Source organism: Rhinopithecus bieti, unplaced genomic scaffold, assembly GCF_001698545.2.
Source record: "Rhinopithecus bieti isolate Rb0 unplaced genomic scaffold, ASM169854v2 scaffold_4640, whole genome shotgun sequence".
NCBI lineage: Eukaryota > Metazoa > Chordata > Mammalia > Primates > Cercopithecidae > Rhinopithecus > Rhinopithecus bieti.
In genome coordinates, this window is record NW_016804643.1 from 468,278 (window position 1) to 487,675 (window position 19,398).

At 40.1% G+C, this 19,398-nt stretch overlaps 1 protein-coding gene across 1 annotated transcript in view; it reads right to left on the reverse strand.

The window, feature by feature from the left end:
• The window catches only part of SENP7 (SUMO specific peptidase 7), a 180,749-nt gene that overhangs the window by 58,874 nt on the left and 102,477 nt on the right, over positions 1 to 19,398 (reverse strand). Inside the window, 1 exon segment of the mRNA XM_017869509.1 lies at positions 17,980 to 18,174. Coding sequence (XP_017724998.1) covers positions 17,980 to 18,174 — 195 coding nt within the window.

Sequence of the window (19,398 nt, forward strand, 5' to 3'; positions counted from 1 at the left end):
GTCTCTATTATGCAAAATGAGAACACAGATACTAATTAACTTTGGACTTTGTTAGGTCAGTCAAGTATATTATAATTTCTAGAAAACTGTTTAAAGATAGAAATAGAGTCTAAATCTTCTAAAACATAAAGCAAAAATACCACCCCCCCACCACACACACAAAAAAACAAAACATAACTAATTTTTAAAATACAAGAATGGGCTGGGCACAGTGGTGCACACCTATAGTCACAGCTACTTCAAAGGCTGACTTGAAACCAGGAGTTCAAGGCTGTAGTGCACTACAATCATGCCTGTAAATAGCCACTGTACTCCAACCTGGGCAACATAGCAAGACCCATCTCTAAAAAAAAAAAAAAACAAGAAAGGAACAAAGATCAAGCAGACCAAATAAAAGCAAAAGAAAATAGTAGTATAAAATATAAACAGACTATGCCTTATAGTTAAAAATAAATGCAGACTGAATGTAAAAAGTATTCAGATACATACTATTTACTGGCAACACATATAAAATGAAATGTCCAAAGGAGCATTGTTTATAAGAGCAAAAAAATTGCATACATTCCAAACTCCATCAATAAAAAGTAGGTAAATGTATTTTTAATATTAATACAATAAATACATAAGTAAAACTGGATGATCTCTAGTTCTATGCATTAACATGAATGAATCTCACAAAAATATTGGGCAAGAAAAAAAATGCCTGCTATGTAAGAATACATATTGTTCAGTAACCTGAATAATTTTTCTAAAGTTCACAATTATATAAAACCTAAAATTCAGAAAAGTGGTTCATTCTAAGGCGAATGCATGGGAATGGGAAAGAATGGGCAGAGTGGGGAACAAACAAGTCTTCGGTGATACTGGTAATAGTCTATTTTCTAATAGAAGGTGAACATTTGGGTGTTTATTTTAATATTATGCTTTTTAACTTAAATGCATCTGATAGATATTAGACCTGTGTTTTATTCTACCTCTGACACTTAATCTGTTTGAACCTCAAAAAGTTTCCACATTTATAAAATAGAAATATTAATTGCTCTCCTATCTATCTCACAGGCCTACAGTAAAGATTAATATCAAAATAGGATAGTGTGAAATGAATAAAATAACACCATTTTCATGATTATAATCATTTAATCCAGAAAAATATTTAGATAAAAAGCATATCAAAATATTATCAATGCTTATTATGAGGAATGGATTATATAAAATATTTCTATAATTTAATATAATATGCATTATTGTTCAAATTAGGAAAAAGTTTAAATGTTTATATAAATTACATATAAATAATGAAATATTATTTTGAGAAGAGTGATAACCATATAATGCAAATGTTCAAGAGTTCACATTGCAAATGAAAATCATTATTAGTAATTTTATTCAAAACTGACTAATGTTCCTAGCATAAAGGAGTTGAACTTAGGATATATGTACTATTTGTATCAGTGTTTTTCAAATTGCAAGTCAGAAGAAAATGCATGACATAAAACATTTGGAGGAGAAATTTTAAGTTAACAGGGGAAAATGATCTCAAAACAGAGTTATCTTTGTTAGCGGCTATGTGGATTATTGTTATTACCAAATTACCAAAGGAAAGCTTAAAAAGAAAATCAACTGACATGAATATAGGAAACTATGACAGGGCTGTATTACATTAATAAAAATGAAACCTCCATTTCCATTTAAAAGCTTTGGGCTCCCTCTATTGGAAGTCTGTATTAGAGTCTTGCAACTTAAAATAGCAATTTGATCCCTTTCACTCAAGGCTAATTACCAATCTCTGCTGAGTGGCTGGCTATAATAAAATCTTTATTACTTTTGCAAAACATAATTTTATGAAACATTTTTCTTCTTTTTTTATTTTTAGGTACAGGGTCTCACTCTGTCACCCATGCTGGAGTGCAGTGGCTTGATCACAGCTCATTAAAACCTCTAACTCCTGGGCTCAAGCGACCTTCCAGCTTCAGCTTCCTTAGTAGATAGGACTACAGGCACACAGTACTGCACCTAATTCTTTTTTCAAAAGTTTTTTTGTAGAGACAGGGTTTTGCTATGCTTCCCAGACTGATCTTGAACTCCTGACCTCAAGCCATCCTCCTATCTTGGCCTCCTAAAGCACTGAGAGATTACAGGTATGAGTCACCACACGCAAGCCTATTTTCTAACACAATTCGGTATATATTATTCGGAAATTAAATTAGACTTCTTTACATTAGCAGTTTTAAAATATTTCCAAAAATCCCAATGGGAAGTAAAATTTTAAAATACTCAAACATTCTGCTCAGTCTGACCTAAAAGGGAGTTCTTAATAAATATTTATAATGGAAGGGCAAAAAAAGAATCAGAACTTCAATTAGGAAAGTAATCTACAGACTTGTTCAGGAACTGATAGCTCATCTAAAGCAGCACAAATGAGAACAGTAGCTGGCTGCACAAATGACAACAGTAGCTGGCGGACTTATCTCCATATTTGGGGTTAAAGAGGTCTTCCCAAGGATAAGTCAAAATACAAGAGTTAAACACTAACATATTTTGCAAAATAAACTAAAAGTCTTCTATATCAAAGAAGATACTATAAAGAAAGTGTAGTATAGCAAACTTGAAAAAAAATTTACAACACATACTACAAAGTGTCAATACCTTTAATGAGTTTTTAAAATGAATGAGAAAGAGATGAGCACCCTAATAAGGACAAATACCAACAGAAAACTCATATAAGAAATTTAAAAATATATATTCACTAAAAATGATATAGTGTGGATAACTGTCCCTGACCAAATCTCATGGTGAATTATATCCCCAATGCTGGAGGTGAGGCCTGGTGAGAGGTGTTCAGGTCATGGGAGCAGATCCTTCACTGCTTGGTGCTGTCTTCATGATAGTGAGTGAGTTCTTGCTACATCTGGTTGTTTAAGAGCGTGTAGCACCCTCCTCCCCTCCGTTTCTCTTGCTCCTGCTTTCACCATGTGATGTGCCTGCTACCCCTTTGCTTTTCACTGATGGCAGCAGCAGCAGCCCATGTGGAGCAGCTGCTGCAAAGAGGCCGGCTGCAGTGGGGAAGGCACAACCGGGACTACAACTCCACAGAGCTGGTGGGAGCTGGGAACAGGCAGAAGTCCCTCACCCTTAAAAGCTGGAAGGGCAGGAGCCCTGCCTTCCCCAGCACTGCTGCAGCCGCACAGCCACAGCTGCAAACCTGGGCATTCCTGCACTCTAAGGAGCCCAGGAAGGCCCCCATACCCCTGCAGGCTCGGAAGTAACTGCTCCCACTGTCCAGCCTCTCCACTCTCAGTGCCCACTCCAATTTTGGAGCAAATTTGAGGCCAAGCCCAGGCACTGTCACAACCTGGCCAGGAGTACACATGCTCGGGTACACGCCAGCCCTCTGCCACTTCAGCCCCCTCTGAACTTTGGGTGCCAACGAGCACAGGAGGGAAGGGGATGCCGAGGGCAGCTCAGCGTGGGCCTGCAGGCACCCCTCAGCATGAACTGCCTGGGCACCAGGGACAGCAGGTTGCATGGCAGTGGGAGGCAGACCAGTTCCTGGGCAGAAAGGGGAGTGTCCCCAGTGAAGCCCCTCCTTCAGGTCTGGGACAGCCTGAAGCCTGAGGCCCAGGCTCCCAGTTCCGAGGACCAGAGTAACAACTTATGGTGCTTTCTCCAGGCTGACCCAGGGCTGACCAATCAGCATGCACTGTCTCCCCTATGAAGCCCATAAAACCCCCTGGACTCAGCCAGACTCGGGCAGACATCAGGACTACCTGCTTGCAGAGAGGAACTAGCCACTGTGAGTCCCCTCTCAGCTGAGAGCTGTACACTCAACGGGATCACCTGCCTGTGGATAGGACTATCCATTTCGGGCGTGCTGAGAGCTGTACTGTCACTCAATAAAGCACCTCTTTGCCTTACTCACCCTTCAGTTGTCCACGTAACTAATTCTTCCTGAACAAAGGACAAGAATTCAGGACTTGCCGAGTGGCAGGACTGGAAGAGCTATATTACAAACAGGGCTAAAACACGTCCCTCGCTTGCCATGTTGCAGGCGACTAGAAAAAGAGAAGACAGAAGGAGAGAAGAGCTGCGGCCCTTCAGGGAGCCCAGACCTAGGAGTTCCCCTAGCCAGGGCTGTGACACCCTCTTTGGGGCTCTGCAGTTCCTGGTGTCTCCAAGCTTCCGGGCACCACCTCATTCCCCGGTGGCAGCAATGGAAGCCACTTGCAGTACAACTGGTCCAGCTGCCGTCTCGTGAGAAGCCACCACCCATACCAGCACCTGAAGCTGCCCGACCTGCCACAGCTGACATGTCTGGCTATGCACAGCGGCCAGACCCAGCACTCACTCACCCCTTGCCACTCTGCACCTGGCTCACACTTGGCAGGTATGGGATCTGGGCCAGTAGTGGGAACCAAGCACAGCCTGCCAGACCAAGGGGGCAGAACAAGCCCAGCAGACCCAAGCAAAACTCAGGCAAAGATGTCACCAGCTGGTGAAGCAACACCACAAGGATCCTGTGATATCACCATGATTGTAAGCTTCCTGAGGTCTCTCCAGAAGCAGATGCTGCTATGCTTCCTGTACAGTTTGTAGAACTGTGAGCCTATTAAACCTCGTTTCTTATATATTACCCAGTATTGGGTATTTCATTAATAGCAGTGCAAGAATGGCCTAACACAAAAAATGAAAGATGAATGAAATGAAGATAATTTAATGAAAACAATTATATATTTTTGCCTACAGTTTATCAAAAAAAATGCTTAATCATAACACCTAATTCTTGTTAGAGTATAACAGAATCAAACTGAAAGGGTTTACTAGAATAAATATATGAAGATGTGTGTGTTTGCGTGTGTGTGTGTATATATTTTATTTATATATATATATATATATGCCACTTACTGAAGCACTGACATATAGAGAAAAAAATACCTTGAATGTCTTCTCATGAGGAATTACACATAAGTAAATGAAGTGAACACTCCCCACAACCTCAAAGTGCACCCTCAGACCCCACCCAAGGACAAGGATGACCACCACAGCAGATTCTGGCAAAAGGCAGGGGCTAAATCTGCCACGTTTAGGAGATTAAACAGTGCTCTGTCCAGCTTCAAAGCCCACACCAAGGCCCCACACAGGCAGAGTCTAATGTCAACCATGCATTTTTACTTAGCAAAGCAGCTGGTCCTATCCATCCAATGGGCAACTCCACCTAAACTTAGGGCCTCTTGTGCAACTCCATCCAACTGCTGAACTCAAATAGCAGTATCACACAGCCAGAGAATACATCATGTGACCCTCTCCATCTAAGACAATTGCACTACCATCCAGAGCTCAAATGAATTGCAGAGCTCCTCCTGTGGTCTCAGTCCATAGCAAAGCCCAGACAGTTGACCTACCCAAACTCAGAGCAAAGGCAGCAGCCCAGTCATCTAGAGAACCCAATAGCAAACTCTGCCTACCAAGGATCATTACCAGCTGACACATCTAGAATTATAGGCCAGACTAAATGGTGAAGGTCCACCTCTGCCAAAACTGTAAAAACTAAAAAAGCTGGCTCTCCTCAAAGGGGCAGATAACAACACAAGGAAACAAGAATCAGAAAAATCAGGGTATCATGACACCTCCAAAATAAAATGAGCAAAGGCCCTAACAACAGGACCCTGAAGAAAGATCTGTGAAAGGACAGATAGGAAATACAGTATAATCCTCTTAAAGAACTTCAGTGAACTACAAGAATACGTGGATAAAAAAATTAATGAGGGGGCTTCAAGAGACCGACTGGAGGTATCTGGCACTTGCCTCCTCCACAACTAAGGACCAAAACAACTTAAATAACCACCTATCAAATAGAGCTCCTACAAATCACACTGTAATTCAGCAGAGAACTGACAGGGAATCTCTGAGGCACAGAAAAAGAGGGAAATGAAGCAACTGGCCTGGCTAAGATGCACTCAGGGCCAGACTCCTTGCTGTGGGGAAAAGGTAAGCAAGAAATCTCCAGAAGTTCATGTTCCACTGAAGACTCTTGCAATCCGAGGTAAAGGAGAGCCCCTTGGCCCTGGCGGGATCTGAGACTAATATGGGTGCTGCCTGGAGTCCACACAACTGCACTGTTCAATAGGGAGAGATCATGCTGCATCCCACATATCCCCTGAAACTCAAGCAGCTGCAACACACCATTTTGAGAGCCTAGCTACCAAGAGACTACATCATGCCCTGAGGCCCAAGAATCCCTCTACTTCCACATCCCTGAAGGCCTGCTGACATTCCCCAAATCCACTCAGAAGGCTGCAGCATTGCAAGGTTGGCTGGACCACCAGTAGTATGGCCAGATTCCCAGCACTCTAGCCCAGGCAGTATCCTGCATGCCAGAAAACAAGTAGTGCAATGCACCAGGAAGGCTGCCCCCAGGACAAAAGGAGTCAAAGCATGTTCTCCCAGAGCCTGAGAGGTGCCTGCCTAGGCACTAACAGCAACCCAGCTCCCTCCAGGGGCAGAGCTGCTACATCTGCACACATCTTCAGAGGGTCTGGGGACCAGCCTTCCCAGCTGACATCCTAGGCCCCCAGAATAAGTGTCTCCTACCTGCTGCAGGCACTAGCACATGCCACACAGGGGCATAAAAATGGGCAAGCCCTGCCAACACCACCAATGCTGGCACCCAAGTACATCATCTGGGAGCCTGGGAATCAATGGACCCTAGCAACTGCTGTTGCTGGTACCCACGTGCACCATACAGAGGACTGAGTACATGCCTTCCCTGACTATTGCCACCATCACCAGGGCCTGAGTGCATGGTTCAGGTACCTGGGAAGCAACCAGCCCTACTCAATGCAGCCAGTGCCCACATACACAATCAGACAGCATAAGACTAGGTCAGCCCTGCTCACTGCCACCATTAGCACATGAATGTGCTGTCCAGGAATAAAAAAAATCAACCCACCACACCAACTACCACCAGTACCAGCACATACCATTGAGAGGCCTGACAATAGGCCTATGCCACACACCAACATCACAGCCAGCATGAGCCATTCTGGGGCTTGAAAACAGGCCCACCCCACCCACCAATACCACTGCTGGTACCCAAGTGCACTGTCAACATGTGTAAGGATTAACCCAACCCACCCATTATGGCCAGAGCCTTGCACACACCACTGGGGAGCCTAACTAGAAATCTGCCCCCTCACAACTTCTGCTGGCGGCACCCACACACATCATTCAGGGAGCTGGGAATTAGCCTTCCCTGCCCACCACTGCTGGTGCCCAAACAGCCATCATGACCACCACTGCCAGCACCACAGTGTGCCATCCAGAGGTCTGGGAAATGACACACGCGGGTTGCCACGGCCACTGCCTGTGCACTCCATCAGGGAGCATGAGGACAGGCACTTCCTGCCAGCCACCACATAAGTCATTACCCCCATGTATCTTCTGGGAGCCTGAAAATCAACCTGCCCCATCTGTAACCATCTGCACACACCATCTGGGGGGCTAGAGGACAAGTCCACTTTACCCACTGCCATCACTGCCAGTGAGCACATGTATTGTCGGGGGACTAGGGATCAACTAGGGAGCACACCACCGATGGCTCNCCACCACTGCTGGTGCCCAAACAGCCATCATGACCACCACTGCCAGCACCACAGTGTGCCATCCAGAGGTCTGGGAAATGACACACGCGGGTTGCCACGGCCACTGCCTGTGCACTCCATCAGGGAGCATGAGGACAGGCACTTCCTGCCAGCCACCACATAAGTCATTACCCCATGTATCTTCTGGGAGCCTGAAAATCAACCTGCCCCATCTGTAACCATCTGCACACACCATCTGGGGGGCTAGAGGACAAGTCCACTTTACCCACTGCCATCACTGCCAGTGAGCACATGTATTGTCGGGGGACTAGGGATCAACTAGGGAGCACACCACCGATGGCTCCTGCACATGGCTTCTGGGGGACTGAGTACAAGCCTACCTGACATGCACTGTCTGGGAGCCTCGGGATAGGACCACCCAGCCTGCTGGCAGTTCCTGCATATGCCTCCTGGAAGTTCGGGGACTGGCTAGCCCAGCCACCACAGGCACCCACTTGTGCAGTGCTTAAGGAATAAGGATTGACCAGTCACACCTACTACCATCACCAGTGCCACTCACACATCACAAAAGTCTATGAACCACCACTGCCACCAAGACACCTGAGCAAAGCCCACCTGAAGGCCCAAGAACTGGCCCACCAGGACCTGCCACCACCACACAACTGTTGGAAGCCTAGGGGTCCAAGGACCAACACATCCAGCCTGCCACCACCACCACAGGTATCTAAGGCCAGCTTGCTTGGAGTCTAGCACTCTAGAGTGATGCATCCCTAGCTCACTACAGCCTTGAACTCCTGGGCTCAAGCAATCCCCCCAACTCAGCCTTCAAACCTAGCAAGAGATTTAGACATACAGACACAGGAAATACAGAGATCCTCAAATAGATACAATACAAAAAGGTCTTCTCCACAGCACATCATGGTCAAACTACCAAGTCAGAGACGACAAGAAAATTTTAAGAACAACAAAAGAAACATGTTTAGACACTTAAAAGAGAATCTCCATCAAACAAAGAGCAGATTTCTCCACAGAAAACATGCAGGCCAGAAGAGAATGAGATGATATATTCAAAGTAGCAAAAGAAAAAAAAAACTGCCAGCCAAGAATACCATACCTAGCAAAGTTATCCTTCATAAATGAGTAAGAGTTTTTCCCAGACAAGCAAAAGCTGAGGGAACTCTTCACCACTAGACAGGCCTACTTACGTTAAATGCTTAAGAGAATCCTACACCTAGAAGCAAAACGACACTATCTAAAATAATGAACACACCCAAAAGTACAAAACTAACTGCTGAACAGATACACAAATGAAAATGGCAAAGGAGCTGAACACTGTCACTACAGAAAACCACCAAACTGAAGTGATAAATGATAGAAGTGGAAGAAGGAAAAAAAGGATATACAAAACACCTAGAAAACAATTTACAAAATGCAGGAGTTAGGTACTCATCTATTAATAATAGCCTGAACGTAAAAGGATTAAATTCCCAACTTGAAATATATGATCTGGGCACAGTGGCTCATGCCTGTAATCCCAGCACTCTGGGAGGCTGAGGCAGGTGGATCATCTGAGGTCAGGAGTTAGAGACCAGCCTGACCAATATGGTGAAATGCCATCTCTACTAAAAGTACAAAAATTAGCCAGGTGTGGTAGGCACCTGTAGTCCCAGATACTTGGGAGGCTGAGACAGGAGAACTGCTTGAACCTGGGAGGCAGAGGCTGCAGTGAGTCAAGATTGTACCACTGCACTCCAGCCTAGGCAACAGAGAGAGATTCTGTCTCAAAAAAAAAAAAAAAAAAAAAAAAAAAAAAAAAAAAAAAAAAAAAAAAAAAAAAAAAAAAAAAAAAAAAAACAGAAAGATATGAACTGGCTGAATCCGTTTTTTTAAATGACCCAACTGATATATGACCCAACTGTATGCTCCCTACTCACATCACCTGTAAACATATACATCGACCGAAAAAAAAAAAAAATATTCCACACAAATGGAAACCAAAAGCATGCAAGAGTAGCTATGCATACATCAAACTTTAAGTCTGCTTTCAGTTTCCATTTGCAGATTTTAAATCACGCTTTTGGTTTCCATTTGTAGACTTTGAGTCAAAAACTGTAAAAACAGACAACATCATTATATGATAAAGGGATAAACTGACAAAGAGGATATAATTCCAAATATACATGCACTTAATATCAGAGAACACAGAAATATAAAGCAAATATTATCAGATCTAAAAGAAGAGACAGACTCCAACACAAAAATAATGGAGGATTTCAACCCCCAACAGTGGACAGATCATCAAGACAGAAATTGAACGAAAAAGCATCGGACTTAATCTACACTATTGATCAAATGGGCCTAACAGACATTTACAAAACACTTCATCCATGGCTGGAGAATACACATTCTTCTCATCAGCATATGGAACATTCTCCAGGATAGACCATATGTTAAGACACAAAACAAAACTCAATACCTTTTTAAAAATCAAAATCATATCAACTATCTTCTCAGATTGCAATGGAATAAACCTAGAAATCAGTAACAAAGGAACTTTAAAAACTGTGCATGGAACTTAAACAACATGCTCCTGAAGAACCACCGGATCAAGGGGAAAAAACATAAAAAAGAAATTTAACAAGTATTAAAACAAACAAAAACAGAAATACAGCATACCATAACATATGGGATCCAGCAAAAGCAGTACTAAGATGGAAATTTATAGCAGTAAACACCTAAATCAGAAAGTAGAAAGACTTCAAATAAACAACCAAATGATGCATCTCAAAAAACTAGAAAAGCAATAACAAACTAAACTCAAAATTAGTAAAGAAACAAAAAGATAGTAAAGTCATAGAAGAACTAAATGAAATAGAGGAAGAAAATTAAAAGGATCAACATAATGAAAATTGTTTTTTAAAGACAAACAAAATCACTGGCTATACCAACCAAGATAAAAAAAAAAAGAACACCAAAATAAATACAATCGGAAACAACAACAAAAAAAGGAGGCATTAAAACTGATACCACAGAAATACAAACAATAATTAGAGGGTATTATGAACAAGTGTATGCCAGCAAATTGGAAAATCTCAAGGAAACTGAAAAATTCCTAGAGACATACAACCTACAAAATTAAATCAGGAAGAAAGAGAAAACCTGAACATACCAGTAACAAGCAACAAGATCAAAGCAGTAATAAAAGGTCTATCAACAAAGAAAAGCCCAGGACTGGATGGTTTTATTGCTGAATTCTATCAATCTTATAAAGAGGAACTAACACCAATTCTTCTCAAAGCATTCCAAACTTAAGAGGAGGAAACTTTATCTAACTTATTCTACAAGGCCAGCACTACACTGATAACACAACTACACAAGGACATGAGAAAAAAAAGTTCAGGCCAATATGAGCAACATAGATGCAAAAATCCTCAACAGAATACTAGCAAACAGAATCCAACCACACATCAAAAAGATAATGCACCATGATCAAGTGAGATTTATCTCAGGGATGCAGGGATGGTTCAACACACACAAATCAATAAATGTGGTACATCATATTAGAATTAAGGGCAAAAACCATGTGATCACCGCAATAGATACAGAAAAAGCATTTGATAATATTCAGTATCCCCTCATGATAAAAACTCTCAAAAAATAGGCACAGAAGTAACACACTGAAACATGATTAAGGCCCTATATGACAAATCCACAGCCAAATTACACTGATTGAATTAAATCTGGAAGCCTTTCCTCAAAGAACTGGAACAAGACAAAGATGTCCACCTTCACCACTCTTACTCAACACAGTCCTAGAAGTCCTATCCACAGCAATTAGGTAAGAGAAAGAAATAGAGGGCATCCAAATTAGAAAAGAGGTAGTTAAATTATCCCTCTTTCCAGATGACATGACCATACATATAGAAAAACCTAAATACTCCATCCAAAAACTCTTATAACTAATAAATTCATTAAAATTGAGGACACTGAATCAACACAGAAAAATCAGTAGCATATACCAACAATGAACTAGCTGGGAAAAAAATAAAGTAATTCCACTTAGAATAGCTACAGAATAAAATACCTATGAATAAATTTAACCAAAGAGTTGAAAGATCTCTAAATTGGAAATTACAAAATACCAATGAAAGAAATTAAAGAGGGCATAATCAAATGGAAAGATATCCCAAGCTCATGGATTAGAACTAATGGTGTTAAAACGACCATACTTCCCAAAAGAATCTACAAATAAAATGCAATCCCAATCAAAATGCCAATGATATTCTTCCTAGAAGTAGAAAACCCAATCCAAAAAGTCGTATGGAACCACAAAAGATACCAAATAACCAAAGCAATACTGAGAAAAAAGAACAATGCTGGAGGCATCACACTACCTGACTTCAAAATATATTACAAAGCTATAGTAACCAAAACAGCATGACATTGGTATAAAAACAGTTGGGTGTGGTGGTATACACCTGTAGTCCCAGCTATTCAGGAGGCTGAGGAGGAAAGATTGCTTGAAGTCAGGAGTTCAATGGTACAGTGAACTATGATCGTGGACCGCACTACAGTCTGGATGAAAAAGCAAGACCCCGTCTCTTTAAAAAACGAATACACAGACCAGTGGAACAGAACAGAAAATCTAGAAATAAATCCCCATATTTAGAGCCAATTGACTTTCAACAAAGGCACCAAGAACATATACTACAAAAGGATACCTCTTCAATAAATGTTGCTGGGAAAACTAGATATCCATACGCAGAAGAATGAAACTATACCCCTATTTTCACCATATACAAAAATCTACTCAAAATGGGTTAAAAAATTAACCATAAGACCTGAACATGTAAAACTTCCAAAAGCAAACATGGGAATAACTATATGACATTGATCTGAGCAATGATTTTTTAGATCTCACCCAAAAAGCACAGGGAACAAAAGCAAAAAACAGACAAAAGGGATTACATCAAAATTAAAAGCTTCTGCACAACCAATGAAATCATTTTCAGAGTGGAGAGACAACCTATAGATTGGGAGATAGTCACAAATCATACATCTCACTAGGGATACATACATATCTAAAATATGTAAGGAAACTCAAACAACTCTATAAAAAGCAAACAAATAATCCAATTTAAAAAATGTTTAACAGAATGAATAGACATTTATTAAAAGAAGATAAACAAATGCCCAATAGACATATGAAAATGCTCAACTTCACTAATTAGGGAAATATAAATGTCTTATTCTGTTTCGTATTGCTGTAACTGAATACCTGAGACCAGGTAATACAATATAATGAACAGAAAAGTATTTAGCTCACAGCTAATCAAGCTGAAAAGTTCAACACTGGGTGGCTACATCTGGCACCTTCTAGTGAGGGCTTCCTGCTCTTCATAGCATGGTAGAAAAGTGTAAGAGGAAGCAGGAGTGTGCAAAAAGACTAAACAGGACAAACAGGTTTGTAACAACTCATTCTCATGGGTACAAGTGGTATTTGGTACATGCACAGAATGTGTAATGATCAAATCAAATTATCTGGGGTATCCATCACCTCAAGTACTTATCATTTCCATGTGTTGGGAACATTTCAATTCCTCTCTTCTAGCTATTTTGAAATATACAATGCACTACAGTCACCCTACTCTGCTACTGAATATTAAAACATATTATTTCTATCTAACTATATAGTAGCCATTAACCAAATTCTCTCCATTGCCCCTGACCACATATACACTTCCCAGCCTCTAGTGCTTGTAATTCTACTCTCTGCCTCTATGAGATCAACTTATTTAAGTTCTCACATATAAGAGAGAACATCCAATTTTTATATTTCTGTGTCTGTCTTATTTCATGTAATGACCTCTAGTTCCATCCATGTTGCTGCATATGACAGGATTTCATTCTTTTTTATGGCTGAATGGTATTCCATTGTGTATACAGACACCGTATTTTCATTATCCACTGATGGACACTTAGGTTGATTCTGTATCTTTGCTATGGTGAATAGTACTGCAAAAAAAAACATGGTAGGTGCATGTATTTCTTCGGTATATTGACTTCCTTTCCTTTAGATAAATACCAGTGGGAGGACTACTGGATTGTACAGCGGTTCTAATTTTATGTTTCTTGTTTAAATTTGGGGGGGGGGGTTGTTTGTTTTTGTTTCTATTTTTTTAATCTATTTCAGTTTTCTGAGAAATCTCTATACTGCTTTCAATAATAGTTACACCAATTTACATTCCCACCAAGAGTGTATGAGAGTTTCCTTTTCACCACATCTTTGCCAGCATCTGCTATTCTTTGTCTTTCTAATGGCCATTCTAGCTGAAGTAAGATGATATCTCATTGCAGTTCTGATTTGCTTTTCCCTTATAATTAGCAATGCTGAGCACTGTTCACATACCTGTTTGCCATTTATATGTCTTCTTTTGAGAAACGTCTTTTTATGTCACTTGCACACTTTTTAGAGGGATTATTTGTTTATTTTTACTGTTGAGTTGTTTGGATTCCTCATACATTCCGGATATCAGTCCCTTCTTGGATGAATAGTTTACAAACACTTTCTCCCATTCTGGAAGTTGTCTCTTTACTCTGTTGATGGGTTGGCTCTTTAGGTGTGTAGAAGCCATTTGGCTTAATATAGTCTCATTTATGTATTTTTTGTTTTTGACTGTGCTTTTGAGGTCTTAGTCATAAAATCTTTGCCTAGACCAATGTCCAGAAGCATGTCCCCTATGTTTTCTTCCAGTAGTTTTATAGTTTCAGATCTTACATTTAAAGTATTTAATCCATCTTGGGTTGATTTTTATATGTGGTGAGATACAGGGGTCTAGTTTCACTCTTCTGCATATTTTCCCAGGATCACTACTGAAGAGGGTGTCCTTTCCCCAGTGTATGTTCTTGGTACCTTTTGTTGAAAATCAGCTGGCTGTAAATAAATGGATTTATTTATAGGTTCTCTGTTCTGTTCCATTGGTCTATGGGTCTGTGTTTATACCATGCTGTTTTGGTTACTATAGCCTTGTAATATATTTTGAAGTCAGGTAGTGTAATGTCTCCAGTTTTATTCTTTTCACTCAGGACTGCTTTGGCTATTTGGGCTCTTTTTTAATTCCATATGATCTTAGGGTTAAGATTAACAAATTCATCTTAAGGGAAGAAAGAACTAAAGCTTGGTTTAAGGAATTCAGTATTTGTTAAACTAAATGGGGAGGCTAACAAAGCTGTAACAATTGCTTTGGCAGCAATGGTGATGACAACACTGGACTCAGGAACACATGTTGGCACCCTCATTGTAGAATATTTCAGTAACATCAACTATAGCAATATCCTTTAATAGTACTTTTGATATCAGTACCAATAAGAGAGACACAAAAACAATGACTAACTTTTAATAATCACCTACTAACTTCCTGGCATTATACTTGGGACTTTACATGGATCATCTTGTTAAATCTGCACACTAACCCAATAAGGTGTGTATTATTATCCCTGTTTTAAAGACAGGGTAAGAAACTTGCCCAAGGTAAATCAGTGTATTAGCAGTATAGCTAATATCTTAATCCAGATGTCTAGGTCCAAAGTTTATGCTTATTCCAAATACACGAATCATATAAAATTGTCACCAAGAGAATGAAATTTCAAAGTCCACATCAAAACCACCTGGAAATTTCACATCTATTTAGAAAGGATTTAAAGGACAGCTAGTGTTCTCACTGAATAGTTTTGGGGAATGACCAGAAATATTATACCTATTAATATTATTAAACCTTAGCCCCAGAATGGCATTAAGACAGAAGTGTACAGATTACAATTTGATTGTTTCATACAATCTTCAAAAGTGTGACTTTTCATAACATCATAAATGTGCACTGATGTCATCTGAGTTCCATGGCAATGGTACATCTTGAGTTTTCTTTTAATCTTTCTTTTTTTTTTTTTCTCATCATTTGACTTAAAGCTCAATCATCACAACTTCACCTCCAACAGAAAGCACCTTCAATAATATTTTTATTTATTTTATTTATAATATTTTATGGGCACAAAGAATTCTCAGAAGTGAGATTTAAAAGAAAAGAAAAAACATTTTTGTAAGGTAAATAGGGCATTCAAAATTACTTCTCTTTTTACAACTCAGAAAACTGAAGCTTACATTAAATGACATAAGCATTAACTCAAGTGCAAAAAATTTAGTATACATTGAGCTAAGTACTAAGTATATGCAAATAAGACACAATACCTCTTCTCCTCGAGGAGCTCATGGTATAGCAGAGGAGGTGGAAACAAACAGCTATACTGCAGCATGGATAGATACTTTTGTTGTTGTTGTTGTTGTTGTTGTTGTTGTTGTTGTTATTGTTATTGTTGTTTTCTGTGTGTTTTTTGAGACGAAATTTTGTTCACTGCCCAGGCTGGAGTGCAATGGGGCAGTCTCAGCTCACTGCAACCTCTGCCTCCCAGGTTCAAGCAATTCTCCTGCCTCAGCCTCCCGAGTAGCTGGGATTACAGGTCCTTGCCACCACACCCAGCTAATTTTGCATTTTTAGTAGAGACAAGGTTTCACCATGTTGGTCAGGCTGGTCTCGAACTCCTGACCTCAGGTGATTCACCCGCCTCCACCTCCCAAAGTGCTGAGATTACAGGCGTAAGCCACTGTGCCCGGCTGTTGTTGTTTTTGAGACAGGGTCTTGCCCTGTCACCCATGCTAGAATGCAGTAGCAATCACAGCTCACTGCAATCTTGCACTCCTGGGCTCAAGCGATCCTCCCACCTCAGCCTCCCAAGCAGCTGAGACTACAAGTATGCACCATCACACCTGGCTCATTTTTTTCATTTTTAGCAGAAACAAGATCTCACTATGCTGCCTAGGCTGGTCTTGAACTCCCGGCCTCAAGTGATCCTCCTGCCTCAGCCTCCCAAAGGGCTAGGATTATAGGCATGAGCCACTTGATAGATATATTACTAATTTCCCCCATTACACATTAAATTTAGTAACTGAATAATGCCACTGAAATTCTCATTTTGGGAGGAAAACTTAGAAAGAGACCTAATAAACTATAAAGTTAAAATTGTCATTATTAATTCACTAAGTAGAACCTAGGTGAAAATAAAAAATATTTTCCAAAAGAAGAAAATTCAAGAATTCATAGAAAATAAAGAGTTAAAATAATAAAATTTGTTGCAGATCTTTAAAAGGCAACTATAAGTACTATTTAATGTAATTAGATTTATAATAGTAATACAAACCAGAAGTTAGCTTTGGATAGTTCGGTGGCGGGGGGCGGGGGGAGGATTAAGAAAATCAACTTTTCATTTATATAAAAAGTATCCTACAGGCTGAACACAGAAAATAACAAGAGAAGCTTCAGAAGCTTGTGGCAAATGGAAGTGTATAAATCTAACAGAATTTACTAACTGACCATCCCTAGCTTTGTGCCATAGATGTTTTCTTATTTTCAGTCCACACACAATCCTCTCCTAGAGCTTAAAACAAAGGAAACTTAAGATCTGCATTTCTCTCATTGGCACAACAAGCTACGTTTGTCAATGGAATTCAGCTTTTCCATTTGTTCATGGAAAATCTCAGACCATTTTTTAAGGAATGTGTTCGGTCATTCATTCAAAAAATATTTACTGAGCACTAAGTACTAGTTAAAATTCTAGAGTCTGAATATAAAAATAACGGACAAGGCCGGGCGTAGTGGCTCATGCCTCTAATCCCAGCATTTTGGGAGCCCGAAGCAGGCAGATAGCAAGGTCAGGAGGTCAAGACCATCCTGGCTAACATGGTGAAACCCTGTCTCTACTAAAAAAATACAAAAAATTAGCTGGGCGTGGTGGCACGTGCCTGTCGTCCCAGCTACCTGGGAGGCTGAGGTAGGAGAATCACTTGAACCCGGGAGGCAGAGGTTGCAGTGAGCCGAGATCGCGCCACTGCACTCCAGCCTGGGTAACAGAATGAGACTCCACCTCAAAAAAATTTAAAAAAAAAAATAAAACAACAGACAAGACTGAATGGGTGGATGGATAGATGGACAAATAGAACAGAAAAAGAGAAGGGAATACACTAATGTCAGAGGAATGGATTTCAATTACACCAGACAAACTGGGATACTGAAATAGTTACCAGATTTTCATTAAGTGTCTGTATTCATTTTTCCAAAACACAAGTATGGTGACCAGTGCTTCTGAAACATATTATTAGCCATGGACTGTTGGTTCCAACAGCCAATCCAACCACCAGGGGAGAAAAATAATACCAACTATCAGAGCACATTTACCTCACATTTAGCAATAATGTATCTGTGAAAAAGAACAGGGAAGGATACATCAAAATAAATATAATTATTTTGAGTAAAGTTATCACTAAACATACCTTTCAGATAAATAACAGCTCTTGTGAGGGTTTAAACTTTGATAAGATTCTAGGCTGCCATCAGATGATGAAGAAAGTTGCTCTGATTGCAAGTTGTCTGTATCACTCAAACTTCCCTCGGTTACAGGTGGGGTCCTTATGTATTTTCTTCCTAACTCCGTTCCCAGGACATTCGTCAATATAACTCTGGGTATCCTGTCACATAGAATAACAAACACTGTACCGTACTGAGAAGTTTTCAGTTAAAAAAAAAATGTATTCCAGGAAGTTGAATTTTCAATCATTGCCATCTTAGCACAAGAAAGCTGTTCGAACTATATACCACCCTAGAAATTAACCCATAAATACTTAAAATGTAGAAAACACAATATTTTGTTTCTGGAAGCACTTGTTTCGTATCACTTACAGCATAGATTAGCCTGTCACTACAATGTCTTTAATTATACTAATGGATGCCGTTGAGGGGCTTAAAATTTTAACAAATTCTTCTCTAAAAAATGCTTTCTTTCCTTTTCCAGAAATTATTAAAAACACAGCTTACTACAAATCAAGAAATCTTTGTTCTTCTCATTTAACAGAAAGGTCTTTGATAAGTAATTTACACACTTGCAATTGGGAAATGACAAATGATAAATCCAACAAGACATCATTCAGACTGCATCTCTGGTAATGAAAGATTCCATAACTGAAACAGCACATATGGTGATAACATTTATGCTAATAGCATCAGGAAAAGAGTCAATACATTTAAATGTTTAGAGAATTAAAGTTTTTGTTTAGTTGGTTTTCCTTTTTTGAGACAGGATCTCACTCTGTTGCCCAGACTGGAATGCAGTTACACAATCACAGCTCACTGCAGCCTCCACCTCCCGGCTCGAGTAATCCTCCCACCTCAGCCTCTTAAGCAGCTCGGACTATAAGCACAAGCCACCACGCCCAGCTAACTTTTTTATCTTCTGTGGTGACAATGTCTCATTATGTTGCCCAGGCTGGTTTCAAACTCCTGGGCTCAAGCAATCCTCCCACTTCAGCCTCCCAAAATTCTGAGATTACAGGTGTGAGCCACTGCATCTAGCCTGGAGTGTATTTTTAAGTCTCCAGACCTTAAATTGGTGAGTTTTATATCAAATGCACTATATAAGCCTGACATCTTCTTAAACAGAAGATGTATATTTGATATATAAAGAAGTACATTTGGTATAAAATTAGTGCTATCTTTACTTTGCTGGCCAGCCATTATTATGAACATTACTTTGCCACACTACAATAATGCCTTCAATATTGATATTCAGCCCAGAATTCACTGGTCCAAGCCATATTATTGTGACTTTTAAAGTTCTTTTATGTAATTTTAAAGTTTTCCTAACTCCTCTTTATTAGATGCCCAGTTGACTGTTATCGATATGCCACTAGCAATAC